At 39.8% G+C, this 19,018-nt stretch overlaps 2 protein-coding genes across 2 annotated transcripts; one reads left to right on the top strand and one right to left on the bottom strand.

Annotated features, from left to right (window-relative positions):
- The first annotated feature begins 2,106 nt into the window (after positions 1-2,106).
- On the top strand, positions 2,107-8,383 carry LOC140949406 (lactadherin-like). The gene is made up of 4 exons (XM_073398568.1): positions 2,107-2,246; positions 3,475-3,883; positions 6,708-7,003; positions 8,243-8,383. The coding sequence occupies exons 1-4, from the start codon at positions 2,244-2,246 to the stop codon at positions 8,381-8,383; spliced, it is 849 nt and encodes a 282-aa protein (XP_073254669.1). The 5' UTR covers positions 2,107-2,243.
- A 1,378-nt stretch (positions 8,384-9,761) lies between these two features.
- On the bottom strand, positions 9,762-13,961 carry LOC140949405 (retinoschisin-like). Its single transcript, XM_073398566.1, has 3 exons — positions 13,513-13,961; positions 11,783-12,084; positions 9,762-10,066 (listed from the first exon to the last, which is right to left on the bottom strand). The coding sequence occupies exons 1-3, from the start codon at positions 13,934-13,936 to the stop codon at positions 9,932-9,934; spliced, it is 861 nt and encodes a 286-aa protein (XP_073254667.1). The 5' UTR covers positions 13,937-13,961; the 3' UTR covers positions 9,762-9,931.
- Between the last annotated feature and the right edge of the window lie 5,057 nt (positions 13,962-19,018).

Genomic DNA, 19,018 nt, shown 5'->3' with positions numbered 1-19,018 from the left:
AAAGTGCATTTTTTTTCTTTGTTTTAGGATTTTACCGGCAACGTAGACAAAGAAGCTGTAGTAACGAACCAGTTTGAAAATCCTTTCGAGACAATTGCTGTGCGCATAATGCCAACTACGTGGTACGGACGGATTGCCCTAAGAATTGAACTCTATGGATGTGGCATTTAATCGGAAGAAACACTCTGCATACGTCCCTCTAGACTGCTACACAGCCGTTTTTAGTGTCGTCACGCAACGCTCCTCCCCGGGGAGGAGCATTGCGTGACGAAACTAAAAACGGCTGTGTAGCAGACTAGCGTCCCTCGGGGTCTGCAAATAACCAGTAGTAGGAATGTCCTCCTCGTCTTGTCATCATATCCAGGCGTTGCCCAGTTCAGTGATTCTAACATCAGTCGCTGGTTTCAGTAGGCTGTCAATAGGGTCTGAGAAGCACTGAAGCACCTTTCTTCACCGCTACAATCTGTTTACTGAGTGGTAACACCTTGAAGACCCACAGCAGATGTTGGCGTTTAGGTTAAGCTGAAAACAGCTTGTCTTATTGCGTTTCTCTCGTTATCATGTAAATTTAAAAGATCAGAAGCCAGGTTTAGTGTTAAAGCTGTGGGGTAATTTGCCAAAAATTAAAATTGTTACAGGTCAGTTTTCTTAGTTAACAGCCGTGTCTTATAAAGGCGTCTGTGGAGTATAGGAGGTGCATGCATGTTGCGAGGAATACAAGAGCAACATCTTTAAGTTCACAGCTAGAATTTCTTTAATGAAATTGTGATGCCTTAAAGTCTCACAGAAGATCGACGTCGGTGTTTTCTCTTGTTCATGAACAGAAATAAGAACACACAAGGTGCTACTTACTGAGTAGTGCACGAAGAGGAAAACTTATTTGACAGAACAAACACGCGGAAAAGGAGATGTATCGAAATTCTGCTTAATCCTCCGCACAATTCATTCTTCTTCGGCATCCGAGATTGACAGCTGAGATAACACTACTGAGAACGGGATTCACCGCAATTCGAAACCGAGGCTGACTATCATGCAGCTAAAATAAGTTAAGCCTTCTTGTCATTCTCATTCATGTACTAACTACATTTGTGCAGCCAAAAGGTGCGTCTGTTCGACTGAAATGATTACCTTAATGACAAATTTCCATATCCTTACATATAGTACAACTCATGTAATGTCAATCTTTTCTCACGGCGGAAAATGTATGACCCTTCGAGTGGAGGCTGGACTTCGTGGAGGATATTTTACGGATTAGCCCCGCGTTGTGTGTTTACCAAACTTCAACAGACTTGTTTAGACTGAATAATTTGCTAAAATTAATGTTTGCTCATTTTTCACCTGTTCCTTCCAACCAAACGAAATTGTTATTTCGTCGGTGTCTCGTTTTGTGGCTCATAAGTGAACGGTATATCTTCGTCTTTAAGTACTAAATTCAACCCCCGGATCCATTTCAAGGTTTACACAACAAAGAAATCGTGAAGGCGGGAAGGAAAGGAAAGCTTCAGAGTAAAATCACTTTGGGGGGGCACTTAAACGCTACAGGAAAATTAAACGTTATAATTATTATGATCACTGTGGTGTTTAGTCAATAAAAAAGTTCAATACTGAATATGTAGTTGTCTCCCGCTTGTCGCAAATATTGATTTAGCAAGTAAATTTCACTCCTTTTCATCTTGGTCGAACACGGCTGTCCCTCCGCTGTTCATCAATGAGATGATTCAAAGACTAAATTTTCAAAAAGAAAATGGGTTTTAATAATAAGCTCGTATCAAAAAAGCAAGATAAGCTCTCCGCTATTTCACGAACACGGCTGTCCCTCCGCTGTTCATCAATGAGATGATTCAAAGACTAAATTTTCAAAAAGAAAATGGGTTTTAATAATAAGCTCGTATCAAAAAAGCAAGATAAGCTCTCCGCTATTTCACGCAATGTCAGTTTTATTATTGTAATTTCCCTTTGCGTGGCAGAACTCGTTACTCCGTCAACACAACTTATTTGAAAACAGTGACATTTAATAAAACTGGTTATTGTGTGCACGTAAGATAGACTGTTATACCTATCAACCCCTTAGACTCGTTCGAGGAGGCGAGTGATATTAAATGACCAATGTAAATCATACAATTTATAACCAAGATGGCTAAAAATTTATGAGATCTCCTTCGACTACTTTTGGGACTGAGCAACAAGAACAATTCAAGGGGATAGATTGATCTGCAGTTTGTCCTGAAACTCCTCAGTTTAAGATGGTAAGAAAGTAAATATTGTTTAATATTCAAACCGAGACAATACTGAAGAAGAAAATCTTTACATATCGCCGAGTCTTTGCAGTTGAAAATCCTTTATCACATTCTAAAATGCAAATGATTGAATTTTGATCTGAAAAATGGTCTTAGTCCTCGTATGAATTAAATTAATTTTTTCACTAGAAAACAAGGGAGGATCATTCCAAACATGAAGGGCTAGAAATAATCAATAGTTGCCAGAAAAAAAGGGTTATGATTTCTTGCAAGTTTTGTCTGCAAACCGTCACCAGTTCGTCGAACTTTGCGATGATAATTGGCCACGTCACATCTAAAGCAAGTGAAGACCATGAGGGTTGTCAATGGTCAAAAAAGAAAGAAAGTCGAAAGTCGAGTAAGTTTCACATCGTAGTCACGTCGTGGATGCACGGACGGCAAAGAAATGTACCTTTTAAAGATTCTGATGCACCTGCAGATTTAAATACAATGAAGCCTTCATGGCAGGCGTTCGAAAGGGAAAGGGATGGGATTGTGGGCGCGTGAGCATGTGCGAGGGAGGAGTGAGGAGGGGTTTCCATCCCGCCCCCCATGCACAGAAATCCCTTCCCCTCCCTTAGGTGTCGTACCCATGCCTCGTGTGCTAAATGTAACGACAAATTGTATTTCTCGTTGCCGTCGCCGTTGTGTCAACCTCGTCCCTACAGTTTTTCCTTGAAGCCCTGGGGACGAGGCTGCGTTGTGGTTGGAGGCACGCGTAAGCAGACGTGCTGCACGATTCTCTCGCGCATAAACTCATATTTTTGCTAGCTTTTTGGTTACTATTCTAGCTATGAGTATATATTGGCACAGAGTCGGGAAGGACTTAATAAAGAGTTGAAAAATGTATTACTTGACATCGTGATAAAATTATATTGAATCTAAAGAATTGTTAGATATACCATTTTTTTTTTGTAATTTATTGTATTCCTCATGTTATGTTATTTCTTATTTATTTAACTTTACGTACTTTACTCTCTCTCGTTTTTTCTTTAGGATACTATATAAAAGCGTTTGAATTTATAGTCCGACCAGCCTCGGCTAGCTATGCTACCTGCGTGTCGGTCTAAATTGTAATTCAAATCATTTTAAAGACTTTGTTGTTATTTTCGTTGTTGTTTTTATCATTCGTACTAGTGCCACTAATAAGTGGCAGGTGCGCATGCTCTATAGTAACTCATAATGACCTTCATTACAGCCGACGCTATTGGTGACCAGTCTCCTTGCTATACTGTCTTTTCAAACTGCTGAGCCGTGTCGCTTTCTTGAACCCGTGAGTCACCACAAACTGGTCGGTCACGTGATAAGAACGATTCCAGGCATCTGTTTCGAGAAATGTACCTATTACTGCGAGCTTAACATCAAATGCATCAGTGTCAATTATCTTACAAAAGCCAAAGAATGTGAATTGAACTATGCAAGTAAAGAAATGTTTCCATCTTACTTCGAGAAGACGAAGGACTCACTTTATGTGAACAATATCAGAAAGGAAAACAACGACATAGATCCATGTAGATCGCTGACCTGCCTACACGGAGGCTCGTGTTACCCGCTCCCAAAACCATGGTGCTCATGTCTAGATGGTTTCAATGGTTCCACATGCCAAAGTAAGTAATAAGAAGACATCAATACGTACAGTTTTGTGTGAAAAGAATTTCTTGAATAGGGAACCGGGATGGTACAAAATCAGAAAGTCAAATTAACTGATGCAATATTCCAACAGTAGCCTTATTCCAAATAAGGGATGTGAAATAAATCATAATTTCGAGCGAAGCTAGGAAAATCACGATTTCCCAATTTGGTACAACTGTAGCTTGAAGCATCGCTGTAAAGCGCGATCTACCAAATAAAAAACAACTCTCCTAAACGCCTATTTTTTTTCAATGTCTCTCTTAAATTTTTATCTAAATCGCCTCTAAAACAGCCGAGATATAAGATGTAGCACAAACAAAATTTTGCCTTATGAATTTATTTTATTCATAGATAGGTGTCCCCAAAGACGGCGCCCCTTCCATATACGTACAGAATGTCTAAGTTTAAGTTAACCTTTAGCTGACCCCAACTGCTTTTCGTTTCGTTCACAGTGGAACAGGTATTAGGTGCGCCTCTGAGAAATCCCTTTTTAAAAGACTCTTGTTTGGTAAATTTGTCAGTTAAAGATAATTTGTCTAACTGGCCCCGATTGTTTAAACGTAAGATAGCGGTATCCACCAGATAAATCACTATCCAGTGGATAAGTATTAATAATAATAATTATTATTATTATTATTATTTTATTTATATAGCGCTAAAATCCAATAATTTTCCAAAGCGCTAGTGCTATTAGAAGAAAGCGCTATTAGAGAAACCAATTGCGCTATCCGGTGGTTAAAGATTATATCCAGTGGATAGCGTTATCGGCATCTTTTGTACAACTGGGGTCTGTTTTTTACTGGTAATGATTAGCCATTCTTAGGTAGCCCAAGAGACCGAGTCAGTGGTCTGGCAAATCATTGTACTATGTGACTGTTCTGGAAACGGTGTAGCCCCTCCTTCGTGTTGAGAGACGAATTTAAAGGGGTTGTGTCACGGGAGTCCAGCTCATTTTGTTTTAATTTTGCCAATTACTCAACCTCAATCGCTATGGAACTTAAAGTAAGCAAAGAAATTACATGTAAATGACAAAATCAGCGATCCGAGACAAACAAATATGTCTCCTGAGTTATTTTTGAAGTTGCAGGCAGCAGGGATCAACTTTGAAAAACTGTTAAGCTGAACAGTTTTCAAAAACCCTAATTTCAATCCGTTTCAATCTTAATCAGTTTTGCCCATCCGTGGCATTTGTTGTTTCTGTTACGTTATTTTAACCTTCCTGTAAAGTTTTGAGCGGTTATTTTGATGTTTCTCTTAATTTAACGGGCGTTTTGGAATTTCCTAATTTAGCTGAATTTCGTGACACAGCTCCGAGTTTAACATAAAATTCATCCCCCAAATAGTCCCATAATGCAATTCAACACAAGACCAATCCAAGCTAAAGTCTCAGCACATCCTCTAATGCCCAATACCTCTATCCTCAATAAAATTAATCCTTTCAGGTAGAGCAACCCTGAATAGTTTATCATTGGTAGTATCCCCATAGGGAGACAGCCGACTACTTTTTAGCCCTTACCGAAAGAACTTAAGCCCAGGTCAAACGTCAAAATTCACATGTGACGAACCTAGTGAGAACAATAGATTTAGGCCATTTAGCATTAGGTTCTTCTCATAAGAAGTTCGGCGTTTGACCCGGGCATTGAACCGTAAGCAAAACCAAGAGACTATAAAGGGGACAGAGAGGCCATCCCCCATATACACCCTATTCCATAGGTAATTCGTCTTGAGTTATTTTTAGAATCGGGATAAAGTTACCTCGCGCGAGGCGTGGATGTTTCGTGGAGGTTTTGCATGACCAAACGCCATGCAAAACATGTCGGGCGAGAGGTAATGAAAGTGTAAAAAGATCGAGAGCATTCCTGAATATTGAAGCGAAATGAGTCGGCGCTCACCTGGGAAAAAGGAATCGCTGGACTCTTTGACAACCCGTGAAATCAGTTTAACTCGAAGTTGTCGTAACCTCAGTGCTTTAATAAAATGAGAAATTTCGCCGGTCTATTGAAACCGGTCGTTTGTACAATTTAGGGAGTTTAAGATCCAACGACGCGGACGACAACTAGAACGTCAAAAAAACAATAGGTTTAATTAGCAAAAAAACAACTTCGCACGTGCAACACACTTTTTTGTTCATTTCTTTCCCGTTTTTGCACGACTACGACGTGAAAATGCCTAATTTCGCGTTTTATGGAGGACCTAAATAAGCAACGACGAAATTTTATTTCTCTTTCTGAGCTTGAATATGGTCCCTTGAAATTCAGCTTTAGGAGGGTTCGCCTACAGTTGACAAAGTAGGTGGGTAGGAATAATCGCTATAAAGACTGAAAAAAATAAACATCAAACCAGAAATTGCTCTCTTCAAACTGTAAATTATAAATGATCCTGAGAGAATATTCAGTGTGTTAAGGATTTCCCTGCTCTACTGTTAGCTCTATACAAGAGAGGAAGGGCGATTCTTTTTTAATTTCGGTTTCGCTGACACGTACAGCTTTCGCAGAAATCTCGCTGTAGTCGTTTTCGTCGACAAAAGGAATAGCAAAATCGCTCTCCGCGTCTTCCCCCATTTTGTTCTGCGTCATTTCGTGAAGGACGCGTGGCTCTCAGCGTGGGTCATCCACGCGGAACACATTCGCGCTATGTGATTGGCTGTTGTTTAATCCCCCTCGAGATCTGTGGTGTTAAAAATAACTCGAGACGAATTACCTATGGAATAGGGTGTATATGGGGGATGGCCTCTCTGTCCCCTTTATAGTCTCTTGGCAAAACCCAAGAAGACTTCTTACATTATACCCTTTTTTTTAGATGTTTTATTAGAGAGCTTAGGGATTGAAGACGATACCATCATTGGAGATGGTCAGCTAACATCCAGTTCAGCAGATTCCGGCCACGAGGCCTGGAGAGGAAGACTTTATGGTAAAGGGAGCTGGAAACCAGAGAAAGGTGATCCTGCCCCAGTCTACAAAGTGTCATTCAATTCACCAGTCAACATAAGTTACATAGCAACACAGGGTGCCCAGGATGATGACTGCTGGGTGACGTCATTCATGATAAAACACAAATTGGGACACAGTCAACACGACTTCAAAAACTATTCTCAGGTAAGAAAGATATAGAAATTATTTTATGTGTGTACATAAATGCAATAAGGCTATTAGAGTGATTTTACTTTACCCGTGAAATAGGTATTAGATTACTACACACTGCTTTGCACTAGTTGTTAGTATCTGTTTCACGGGTCGAGTAAAATTACTCTGCCAGAAAAAGTTTTACATGCGCGGAGTTTGCGTTTAGTGTTATCGTGGGAATGATGGAGCGTATCCAAAGACAAGACAATCCCGTTATTTTTATGTTACACTCACCTTGGTAGTCCCCACTGTTTGAATTTCGATAGAGTTTCGTGACGCAGCTTCTTCAAACCGTACCAATGCGGTAACGATGCTCAGTAAGGAGCGTTTGCTGCTTTTCGGATAATAAGTGGTTGCATGGACAGAATGCTATAAATTCGTTTTCGGTCCTACTAAAATGAAAGATTCATTGATGTGCCACCCAAGAAAAAATTAGGAAGCTTAAGCAACGACGACTGCGACGGCAACGAGAACGGCAACGAGAATGGGTTTAGATTAGCAAAACAACAACTTTGCACGTGCATCACACTTTTTGTACATTTCTTTGTCGTCGTTGCACGACTACAAAGTGAAAGTGCTTAAATTCACGTTTTGTCGAGGACGGGAACACAAGACAACAAATTTCTTTTTCTTTTCCTGAACTTTGATACATACAGTCCTTTAGAATTCAACTGCAAAAGCATTTGCCAATATTTGTCGAGGTAAACGACATGGAATAAGCGCGAAAAAGTTTGAAGCAGCGCGAATTCACTTTTTAAGCGATAACTGACTGTTCCACCAAAGTTATAATTTATTTTTAGACCAATTAAACGCTTAAATCAATCGGAAGTTGGTTCCCGAAGAGGTCCGCAATCTCTTATCCACTGTTGTCAAGAGATGATAATGGAACATATGCTCTGTTAGTGTGTCGCCATTACAATAATATATGCATTGATTGCTTTCAGCGCAGTCGCGTGTGTACTCCGTTACGAACAATCTATTAAGATGTGCGAACGTTCCAGGAATTGGACTTCCGTTTAATTACTACCTCTAAAAATAACTTGACTTAAATTCACATATCCCAGACAACGCCCTAATATTTCCTCTCTGTCTCGTTATCGCTTCTCTTGGACACCTCACTGCTACATTTCCCACACAAACATAATAAAGAAACTATATTTTGATACATTTTGATAAGAGCAACACCGTTACTTTCCTTTTTCTCTTCTGCAGACTTTCCCAGGAAACACTGACAAGGACACGGTTGTTTATCATCCTCTAAGACAGGGTCATCTCGCTAACGTGAAATATCTCCACATTTTTCCATTGACCTACCACAATTGCAGAGCCCTCAGACTGGGGCTGTATAAGTAATGTAATCATTGCAAGTATTTATCGCACAGGACACCACACAAAAAATAAAGCTTTTTCATTATAGATCTACATTTTAGTTATTAGAGACCTTAATTTAGATTCTAAGACGAGGGCGACTATGAGTACGAGATTTTCTCAACAGAGAGTTTAAGACCGTCACGTATACGGCAAACGGAAAACGTCAGATTCAAGTTAAGAATTTCTCAAAATAGAAAATAAGCTGATAAGAACAGCTCAAAACATTTCTAATGAATAAAAAGTTGCGTGAAACTGCTAAATTATGTGTAGAAATAATGAACCATAAACGACAAGTAAAGGGGAAACTTGGTCACTTGAAACAAATTCGCGTTACTTTGCCTTTTGACGTAAACGTGATGTTTAAGCTCTCCAATACTTAGTGGTGCCCGCGCCTGAGCCAGCGTCATTTTGGCGGGAAAACGTGGTAACCGTCGTCATCCTACTAGGAGTTTTTCAGTATCATAACATGGCTGAAAAGTTTTATTCTGGATTTTAATATTACTGAAACACCGGAAAACCGACTTTGGTATAATATGCACCTAGGGAGCAAACCATTCTTCAGAAGAACTTGGGCCATCGTAGGTTAATCAAATTAATAAAACACAAACAGTGGCCACTTTAGGTCTCTTATGACAAAAATGTATGTTGACTAACCTACAAAAAGTCAAGTTTAAAAAAGGCAAAAGTTGACAATGTTTATCACCGCTTTTCGTGTTTTATTTTTTATTAAACTTAGTTCAAGCTCAAGTTTCAATTTTATTTACAAAATCATAAATAAAAATTACAAAATAGCACTAGCCCGCAAAACAGTTAAACTAAAAGTGCACATGCCCAGTTGCATAATCAGTGGTAAGCAAATTCCTCAGCTCATTGCAAAATTGCCTTTTCCGTAAAACTTTGAGCTTAATGAAGGGCGAGAGGAAGGTGCAGGAGTTTTGGCGCTATCATGGTAAGCCCTCTATCTAAGGCTGGTCCCTTCCTGTTTTCAGTCATTCTCTTTGACCCTCTCAGGAGCTCATAGCCCGGAGTGAACAACTCCCATACTAGGCCTATGTCGCGGCGTTTTTACAGACCATTTATTTTTAGACACATTTTAGGGCACTTTTTCCCGCGAAAATAGAATCTCCACCATGTCTATGAGTATAAGATATCAAAAAGGAAAACGAAACGTTATTAAAAGACAAAAAAAATTACAATTTTTAGGTCTGTAGGTTTTTTGTGAAATTTAGAAGAAATTCAAACTTCGCGCCAAAAACGTTCTAAAAAAACTGGTTCGGGAACAAAAGCCGTGACACGAGCGCATGGAATTTGCCCGCTACGGGCTCATGACTCGCTTTATTGCGGACACCTCGAGCTCTAGATCTAAACGACGTGTGCGTCCTTGGGCAATGATTGTATTAATTAATTACACTTAATTGATTTGAAATAAATGTATGAAAAAAACCACCTCTTGCTTGGTCAAAGCTTTGTCCTATCCCAAAAGAAAAAACATGGCGCTATTCCCTTCTAGCGGTACAGGCGTTCCCATAACTATCCGTACAGCTCGAGTCTCATTGCTATACAGGAAGACCAACTTTCTGGGCGGATGCGTATTATAATAGCTTGGATTGGAGGTGATAACGTGTTATTAACAACTGTGTTCTTGTCCTCATTTGCCTGGTATGACTGTTTTAATGCAAAACAACACAAGTATAACTAAAGAGCCGATTAATACCGTCAAACCCCGTTAAAGCAGATACTCAGGGGGCCATTGAAAGTGTCCGTATGAACTGAATAGGCAGGTTGAATTTAGTAGGCTACGAGTAGTCCCCATTTTTCCTCAGGGATAGTAGAGCGAGCGAAACGCGAGCGCGCGTGAAAATCACCCTACGCTCGTCCTACTATCCCTGAGGACAAATAGGGGGGTACTCGTAGTCTAGAATTGAGAGAAGTAGAAAAGTAACTAAACGCTTATGACAGAAATAACAAACTTGAGGCCGCAATAGCATCAAGAACTTCCCGGCAGCATTGAAACTTTTTTAGAAAAAGCCCATTACAGAATCCTTTTTGCTCTTTATAATTGTGCTCTATTGCGGCGTGTTTAGATTTTCTTCAGCGTCCTTTTTGTCCCGTAACATCCTTATTCCGAACTCAACCTGGACGCCACCTTAGTGCTGAGATAGAAAAACGTTGCCATAGCGCAAAATTATATATTAATGGCAATCTTTCACGGCTAACCTGAGGAGTAATTTGTCAGCCATGATGTCATGGTACTAACAATGATGATTAGAACTGATGTGCAACCATTTGGAGGTGTATAAAAAGCGGTACTACCTGTACGCCAGCCTATGTAACCATGTGCGTACCTCAAAAATGTCCAAGATATAAATAAAAAACACGAACAAGATAGAAAAACAAAGCAAAGGAACGAGGTAAATAAGAGACTACCGAAAAACTGTACATTTATATCTGTAACTACCCTTTAATTTCTTTCAAAATAATCAGTTTTTCAAACAAAATGTGGTATTTTCCCCGATCCTGCCACCCGCCAAAGCCGCAACTTTTGCCTGAAGAATATAAATACGGTTTTAAGAGTAAGGATCGAAAACAGAAAACTAATGAAAGTTTCTACCATCAAGGACAAAAGTCTTGGGGACACTTGTGCATTTGTGGGGCTTTTTTCAGTTCACACATGTCCAACCCCATTCCCCTCCCCACAAACAAAGTTGAACGTGTGTATCCGGAATTTTTTCGAGTTTGAACATTGTGTAGGGTGGAGGGAGGGAGAACTCCAAGAACATTTCGCAAAGGATGCACTGTTCTATGAGGGCATCCACAAATTACAGAAAATTATGAATACTGCATTACTGTCCCAAGCACTGCACCCCTGTTTTGTATAGCCTACGGAAACAGCCGTTTCTCCTCGCTCCTCGCTGCTGCGAGGAGGAACGTCTGCGACTCAGTGACAGAAATTCCATACTGATGACGTAAGTTAATGTTTACATAATAAATCCGGTAGGTATGGGGTTCCAAATGCAAATTTGTTCAATTTTACGTTTCTCCTGGTCGATTTTGGTGAAATGTCGTGTTCATTTGCAAACGAGCTCTGGCAAAATTCTAAGGCTTCTTCTATAGAAGAATATATTTTCCACAAATATTGACTGTTTTGTTATAGACTCCTCACGTTTACATTTGACCCTTGTGGCCTAGCTTTTTTTTTTGTCTGTCATTCGTAACAATAGCAAAAACAATGTAACTACTCCGTCGTCCAATCAGCGTTTATGACCGGATTCCGGACAGACTTTACGTCATCAGTATGGAATTTCTGTGAATCGCAGACGTTCCTCCTCGCGAAATGCCCCCGGCGGTGAGGAGCGAGAAGAAACAGCTGTTTTGGCAGGCTATATTTTGTACCTTTTGATTCGTTACAAGGCGGTTATTAACGAACCACTGCAAGGAGAAGCTTGTCACCCAGCAACCGTCATTTGGCGCACCTTGGGTCGCTATGGCACTAACATTGGTCACGGAAGTAAAATTTATCTTGATGTATTCAGTGTTTCTATCCTGCAGAGGCATCCAACAGGAATTTCTATTTAGCCTCGCCTTTCTTGCCTCGTAGCCTGTCTTAAATGTCGAAGCTGTAATCTTGTCGTCTGGAATGGCTCCGCTTTCCATACCAAGGGCTATATGTCCTGATTGAGAAACTAATGAAAAGTAATGGTTTTTTTTATTTTATTTCAGATCGGTCTTGTAGTTAGTGTCGAAAACAATTTCGCGATTTCTTTGGTTATGCAAGAAGGAAACGCATTTCACACCCCTCTGTAACAGACCATGCTGGATCTATATATTCTCAGGGTTTTCGGAGCAAAAAATAACCTGGTTTGCTTATTTTCCACTGGGTTTTTCTTCTTAGTTAGCTAAAAGAGGTGGCAGAAAATAGAGGGTCTGTGAACACGCTATCACTGGGTAGACTGAATTATACAACTGGGCAGGGTTTCTCTCGGTAAATTAGAATACAAAGGGTGTCATTTCCAAGGCTTTGTGATAACCTAAAATGTCTTGTGACACTTGTTTTAATTTGTTGGAAGTGATTATCCCCTTCTGGTGTCATTGGTCAAAGTAATCCCTTCTAATCCTGTTTTGGGTCTCTTGAGCAAATATTGCTTTATTCATAGGAAATATTATTGTTTCTTCTGTGGCAATATTAAGGCTCCTTTTATACGGAGAAAACCTATCCCGGGTAGAAGGATCACAATCCCAGCCGACTTAACTCAAGCAAGCGTTTATATGAGAAAAAGTTTATCCCTTTGCCCGATCCAACAACGCTCGCTATGCTCTGCGGATTGTCTCGCCTTGACAGAGTTGACCCGGACGAGCGAGCCAAATTGTTTATACGGAGAAAAGTTAGCACGGCTTAAAACCTGCGAGCAAGCTCTCCTGGGCGCCCTGGCGGTTGGGCGGGAAAAGGAGGGAATAAATTGAATATCTGCATCGAAAAGTCGATGCGAAATTCCGATTGACGGAGATGTCATCATTAATGACGTCATTACCCTTAGCCCGTGTTTTTTAATGTTTGTTTACATTCGCCCTAGTTTCCGCTTCGCGCTGATTAGCGGAAATCTGACACCCCAGTCGACGGGGAGCAACAGGGGAATTGGAGGTGGGATTCAAATTCCAGAGACGGAGTTGCAAGCTCTCCTTTCTTTTCCCTCCCAGCCGCCGGAGCGCCCCGGAGAGCCTGCTCGCAGGCGAGCACAGGTAAGAGGGTGAACCTTCATTGCTTCTTCTTCTTGTTTCTCATGTAAACGGCTCACCACGTTTTGTAAGGAAATGTATGAAATGTTGGCTCGCCCAGGGTATCAGTAGCAAGGCGGGTGATCCTTCTACCCGCGGGTCATTTTTTCGTTATAAAGGAATTCTAAGACGCAAACTATCCAATAGGCTTACTTAAACTCTAAGCAAAAAGGTGCAGCCGTTACTCTGGCGAAACTCTATTCACGCTATCATGAGAGGTGGAAATGTTAGCTATTGAATCATTCATTAAGGGCGGCCAATTACCGATTCGAAATTTCCCAAGATTTGTCATTTAAGACAAGAGAATTTAACCTACTTTAACAAGGAAATCTTCTTACTTTCACAATGAAGTCCGCTGAATCTGGCATGACACCGGCACATCACAGTCGGTCTAGTGACACACGTTCCTCCATTCTCACAGCGCATGCTGTTACAAGGGTGATACTCGCGAATCACCATTTCCATGTAGATCGTTCCTTTTTGTTTTACAAAGTCGCCAAGAAAAAAACTTTTGGAAGCGTTATTTAACTGGCAGGTTTTGACTGTTGGTACGTAATTGACACTGAAGCACTGCAAATCTAGCTCACAAGAATATGTACAGCTCTCAAAACGCTTATTCTTCAGGGTCTGCAATGCGTGTCCAACGAGCGCGTGATTTTTATATGAAACATCAGCACGGCAACTTTTGAAGCCTGCGGTAGTCTTAGAAACGAGGCTGATCAAAAAAAGGGTGAATTCCAAATATGGTAATAGCGGTGACATCCTTGCCAGAAGCAGGATTAATCAAATGACCTGGTGAAAACAAAACCGTAGGCCGTTATTTCCGATATTTATCAATGCATGCGAAAAGGGCGCAATTTTTATACTTTTTACGATATTTATTATTTAGCCGTTGACTGCCTTCCAAGTCAATTGGATCCTTAGGTGGGAAAGAGTTTGCTTGAGGACTATAGAAACTTTAATTAGTTACTATGCCTGTAACTATTACTTTTCTATGCCTAAACCTCCCAAAATATAGACCTGCAGTCTCAGTCAAAATGGTTGGGACACTTTGGGGTCTCCTTGTCCCCTCAATGTTGGTGTACAAGATTTGGTGACCGAACGGCGATAAACAACTTTGAGAGGGACGAGGGGAGCACGAGAAGGAAAAAAACAGCGTTTGATTAAAGTGTCCCAACTATTTTTGTCTGAGACTGTGGCAGCTAGTAAATTAATTACTACGAACTTTATAGGAGTTTTCAGCTAAATGTAAAACCATTCCAAAAATGTCAACTTATAGGACGCTAATCGATTCTAGTAAGACAATTATTGAAAATACAATAAAATATTGCAGTTCTTAGAATATTAGCGTGGACTGGCCGCTGTTGCATTTACAAATTATTATTCTCAGTTTTCTGCTACACATTTAACCTTTCTCTAGACAATACTAAAAATTTTGAATCAGCTTTGCCCTATATATTTACATTCAGTGCCGAATTATAGAACATTCGAGGATAAGCTAATTACTTTTCGGTTTGATTGTATGAAACTTATCCTTGAAGAGCATTCTACTCACAATAATTAAAAATCTAACTTCTTTAGCCTACCATTATTATTAATGCTAACATCCAACCGGCGTAAAAAAATACAAGAAAAAAGTAAAGAATATTATCATTTGAAACATGTCTGCTGATCAAGTCAAAATTTTGGACCTTTAACGTTCCAAAAAAGAATTAAAAATTAAGCTACTGCTTGTTTTTTGTGATACCAGCAGTTTCGTCAGTAAACATTGTCAATTAACGCGTAAATGAAGTTGCTTAAGAAAGTAATTATTTCAGCACATTTGAATTAACGCAAAAAATGCTTTTTGGATTCAGGTACATGCCTTGTATTCACTGGCTCACGACATTCGCTCAGGCTTTAGGGACAGAAAACCGTCTAGAGAATATATCTACCGCAATACTTATTCAAAGTACGTTTTGAGATCGAATATTTTCTATTACACATCGACCAAACCGGACTGAAAATCAGGTCGGTAGTGTATATGGGCATTGGAATAAAACACGTCAGTGATTGTATTTTGAACATTACCTAAAATTCATACGCGAATGAGCCGTTACACTTTGTAGTAGCTTTTTGAGTGGTTGGAAATATGTGATACAAGAATATGTAAACGGTTGGAGCTGATTGCTATTCAGAGCGTTAAGGAAATTGTGAAGGACGTATCGACGTATAATTCTTGCTTTAATATAATAAAGATTTACCCTACCTTACTAATAGAGGTAAATGCAAGCATTGGTCGTCAATCGCTCTCAGACACACCCTCTCAAGAATCAATTTTAGGACTTCTGCTAGCTAACTTTTACGAATTTGCTTAGTTATATTGACAGAAAGATCTCAGACTTGAAATTTTACGATGGACGGCTTCAAGGGCATTTCCGTCAAAAGAAAAACAAAGTAAATAACTTGTCGAAGGATTATTAAATTTTTTCACCCTCACATCAACAAATATCGCAGAAACCTTTACTTAGCTGCAAAAAAAAGAAATATTGTCAAACTAGATGACACGTAGAAGCATAAAAACGTCTTCCCTCGTGCCACTTATATCTTTTTTTAGGGTAACGAAATATTCTCTGCGCGATATTTTCAGTAGACTTAAGTTTAACTAAGTTTGCCTTGAAGTAAATGACAAGAGTACAAGGATGTTATATTTAGTTTCAAAAGCTGAGGCTGTCAATTCCGAAACTCCAACCACAGAAGCTATGATCGAAAGTCCTGTTTCTTGGGTGAGTGGCATGTTGGGGCCAGCACCAGTCGCTCTCTGTTTTGTGATTCTTTCATGATCTTTTTCAGGCTGGGTCCATATCTCAGCGATTCAAAAAGGAAATATAGCGTTATTAAACTGACCCAATAAATCATTATCCGCTTGAGCGAGTTGTAAGTTTTTAATTTAAAAAAGAAAGAATAAATTAGACTGCCGTAGCATTTTTTTTGCGTTAATGCGCTTTGTGATTGGCCAAAAAACCTCGTTGCATTTTTTGAACTACCAATGAGAAGGAAGACCAAAATCCGATCATGACGGGTGGACTGGTTTTTCCCGCGCCTGGTGCGGGAATTCTGTAATAACAATCAGACAACAATGATCTCTTCCGCATATTTCTTTTATTTACCCTCAGCAGTATTTTTATATAGCCCAACGGCTAGTGGGGCAGCGCAAGTGTCTAAAACAAATCATTTAATTGAAACATGACAGCTTGAAGAATCCCCAGTAGTCGGAAGCGAACCAGTTGGCTACGACAAGCGTGGTCGAGGATATGAACTTGGGACTACAGTACAAATACAGATAGTGGTCAGAGCAGCACTTGAACACGGGGCCTAATTCCAAGTCCAGTGCCCTAATCGCTCGGCCACTCGCGCTGTCCATATATAGGCTTAGGATAACGCTGCAAAACTATGAACTAACGCATCTACTCCAATAAGTCCAATCAGGTAGACGCTGATGCGCTGGCTTGCGGCGGTAATTTGAGAGCGGTGCTTTTACGGGATAGGCGCTAATATTTAAATTTCGCATTAGCGAATAGACCAGCACCGCTTGCTCTTTCTTAAGTCCTTTTCCCCGGTCCTTAGTTAGTTGCTCAAAACTAATAAGAACCGCGACAGAAGCGTAACAAAGGTTTACTCCGATACGCAGCCTCCTTAGTCTCTCGGCGCGCGATAGTTATCGCTCACAACTCGATCAAAAACAAAAACACGCCGCTGCTGGTCCTAAAACGATGCATACCTTAACCTCAGGATCAATCTTGGACATATTTTTAAAATGAGGCAAACGGGTCTCGACTCCGCGCTAACTTTCCGGGCTTCACGCTATCAAATTCCCGTGTAAGGGTTGATTTCCACTGTCGGGTAATTTTTCTGTGCGTAAATGAAATAAAGGCAATGCATGAAAGGCCACGCGTAAACGTAAAAGTTGAGCGAGGTTCAATTTTAACGTATACGCGTGACCTTCCTTTCAATGTCTATTTTATTTACGCGCGTAAAATTTATGTGCGTACGCACGGAAAAATTACGCGACAATAGAAATCCACCTTTCAGGAGGTTATCAGGGGCTCTGTCTGTCGCCATAGGAACGTACCAAGATGATGGGGGATTTGTTGAATATTTTTTTCTCTCCACAAAGACATAAATAAATAGATTTGCATACATTTCAAAATGCACCATACAAGCAAGCAGCTACTCGGGGTATTGTGCTTGAAGTGTTATTGTGAAACAATGTAAAGTCATTTCCCGCCTAAAAATGACGCACGAATCTAAAAACGACGAAAGCCATGTTTGCTATCCTTGCTAGATTGTTTTTACAAACAGGATAACTTGCAGGAGTAAACGTGAGTATTTATGACTTATTCAAAATGAAATTCTATTTTCAGCATCCTAAAATTATGCATTATGACGACAACTACTGAGCGAGGTATTGTGCTTGAATTGTTATTGCGAAACAATATAACTTGTTTGTCATATTGGTTTAGTTCCAGATAGCGGTGCGACGCAATTCGCGCTAACTTGGTTCTGGCGCATAGTTTCCAAGTGAAGCTACCGATACACTCCTCGGAATCGCTGAGAACTGGTACGTACTACAATACTTTAACGCTTTTGGTGCCAATTTTAAGAATGTTTTTTATTGTTTCACCTCTGCGTGTCACTGAGTTAATAATCACTTTGTAATTCATGTAGAAGGGCTTGCATCACTTGGTCAGAAATTTCAATTCGGGGCGGGAAAAAAATGTAGTCCGTAACTTCGGTGCAACTATACAAACTCTCCAGTTTTAGCAATTAGTATTAGTTTTTGGTGTTTCTTGTAATAGAATCAGTTCTCCTTTGCGGAATGATCATGATTGCTCGTCATTAAAAAAAAAATTAGTGTCAAATATATCAAATGTATCAAGAAACTGTAGTACTTATTCAAACTTGCGGTCATTTTGGAGGAGCGTTGAGCTGTAGCTGTAGCCGCATAGTGTATCCCATTCTCAATTAATGCAGCATCATATCTACATAGGCCCGGTAGGCACTTCAAATACGACACTTTGCTCTTATGAGAGATAGTTTCATGCACTTTGCTAATATAATATTTTTATTGAAAAAATAATAATAATAATAGTAAAAATTGGTGAGCCAAAATACCAGCCACATTATATACGAGTCAGACAGTAGCTAGACAGTGTGTGACATTCCCACTTACACAAGTCTCCAAAAATACGCCAGCATTACGACCACTTCTTTTTGTCCCAATGGAAGCAAACTTCACAAAATTTCTATCTCTACAAGATGTGGGTACTTACTGCTTTTATTCCTCTAGTGCCCGCATTTAAGGAGTTTTGACCAAACAACGTGGGCCGAATTGATTCTTATCATACACTATTCATGATATAACGAATTTTCGGGCTTTTGTGAGAGTCTTCTTTCTCCTATCTTGAACAAGGGAGGAACATTAGTTGACGTTTTTTGACACAATTGTAAACAAATCCATCTATCTGTGACCTTCTTATTGTTCTCCTATCTCTACAACTTCAAAATTTCCTTACTTATCTGTACTATATGTTTTAATGACGTTTTGACAAGACACGCAAGGGAGATAAGTGTGAATTTATTTTATTTATCTCGAAGCTTCATTGCCACACTTTCAGCCGTTAAAGGACTAACTGAAGATTGTTGCAACACACTTTTGAAAGCGTCCCAATACCACGTCAGAGCGCGAAAAAGTAAAAGTAATTAAATTAACATAATTACTATGAAATTTGATTGTTCTATCCCTTTCTAGAAAACTATTATCATAAATTATCCTACAACACTTTCATTAAAACTAAGAGGCTA

The sequence above is a fragment of the Porites lutea genome, chromosome 10 (assembly GCF_958299795.1).
Source record: "Porites lutea chromosome 10, jaPorLute2.1, whole genome shotgun sequence".
NCBI lineage: Eukaryota > Metazoa > Cnidaria > Anthozoa > Scleractinia > Poritidae > Porites > Porites lutea.
The sequence above is the reverse complement of the archived record's forward strand: the minus strand, read 5'-3'. Positions and strand labels throughout refer to the sequence as shown.

What these genes read in the sequence shown, in the direction of transcription:
- LOC140949406 (XM_073398568.1), top strand. An exon ending in CAATGGTTCCACATGCCAAA is followed by an intron (nt 3,884 to 6,707) that starts GTAAGTAATAAG and finishes CCTTTTTTTTAG; the next exon opens with ATGTTTTATTAGAGAGCTTA. An exon ending in ACTTCAAAAACTATTCTCAG is followed by an intron (nt 7,004 to 8,242) that starts GTAAGAAAGATA and finishes TCTCTTCTGCAG; the next exon opens with ACTTTCCCAGGAAACACTGA.
- LOC140949405 (XM_073398566.1), bottom strand. Translation starts at nt 13,936, where the DNA reads ATGTCACCGCTATTACCATATTTGGAATTCACCCTTTTTTTGATCAGC. An exon ending in CAGCGGACTTCATTGTGAAA is followed by an intron (nt 12,085 to 13,512) that starts GTAAGAAGATTT and finishes ACTTTTCATTAG; the next exon opens with TTTCTCAATCAGGACATATA. An exon ending in ATCAAAAGGTACAAAATATA is followed by an intron (nt 10,067 to 11,782) that starts GCCTGCCAAAAC and finishes GCATTAAAACAG; the next exon opens with TCATACCAGGCAAATGAGGA.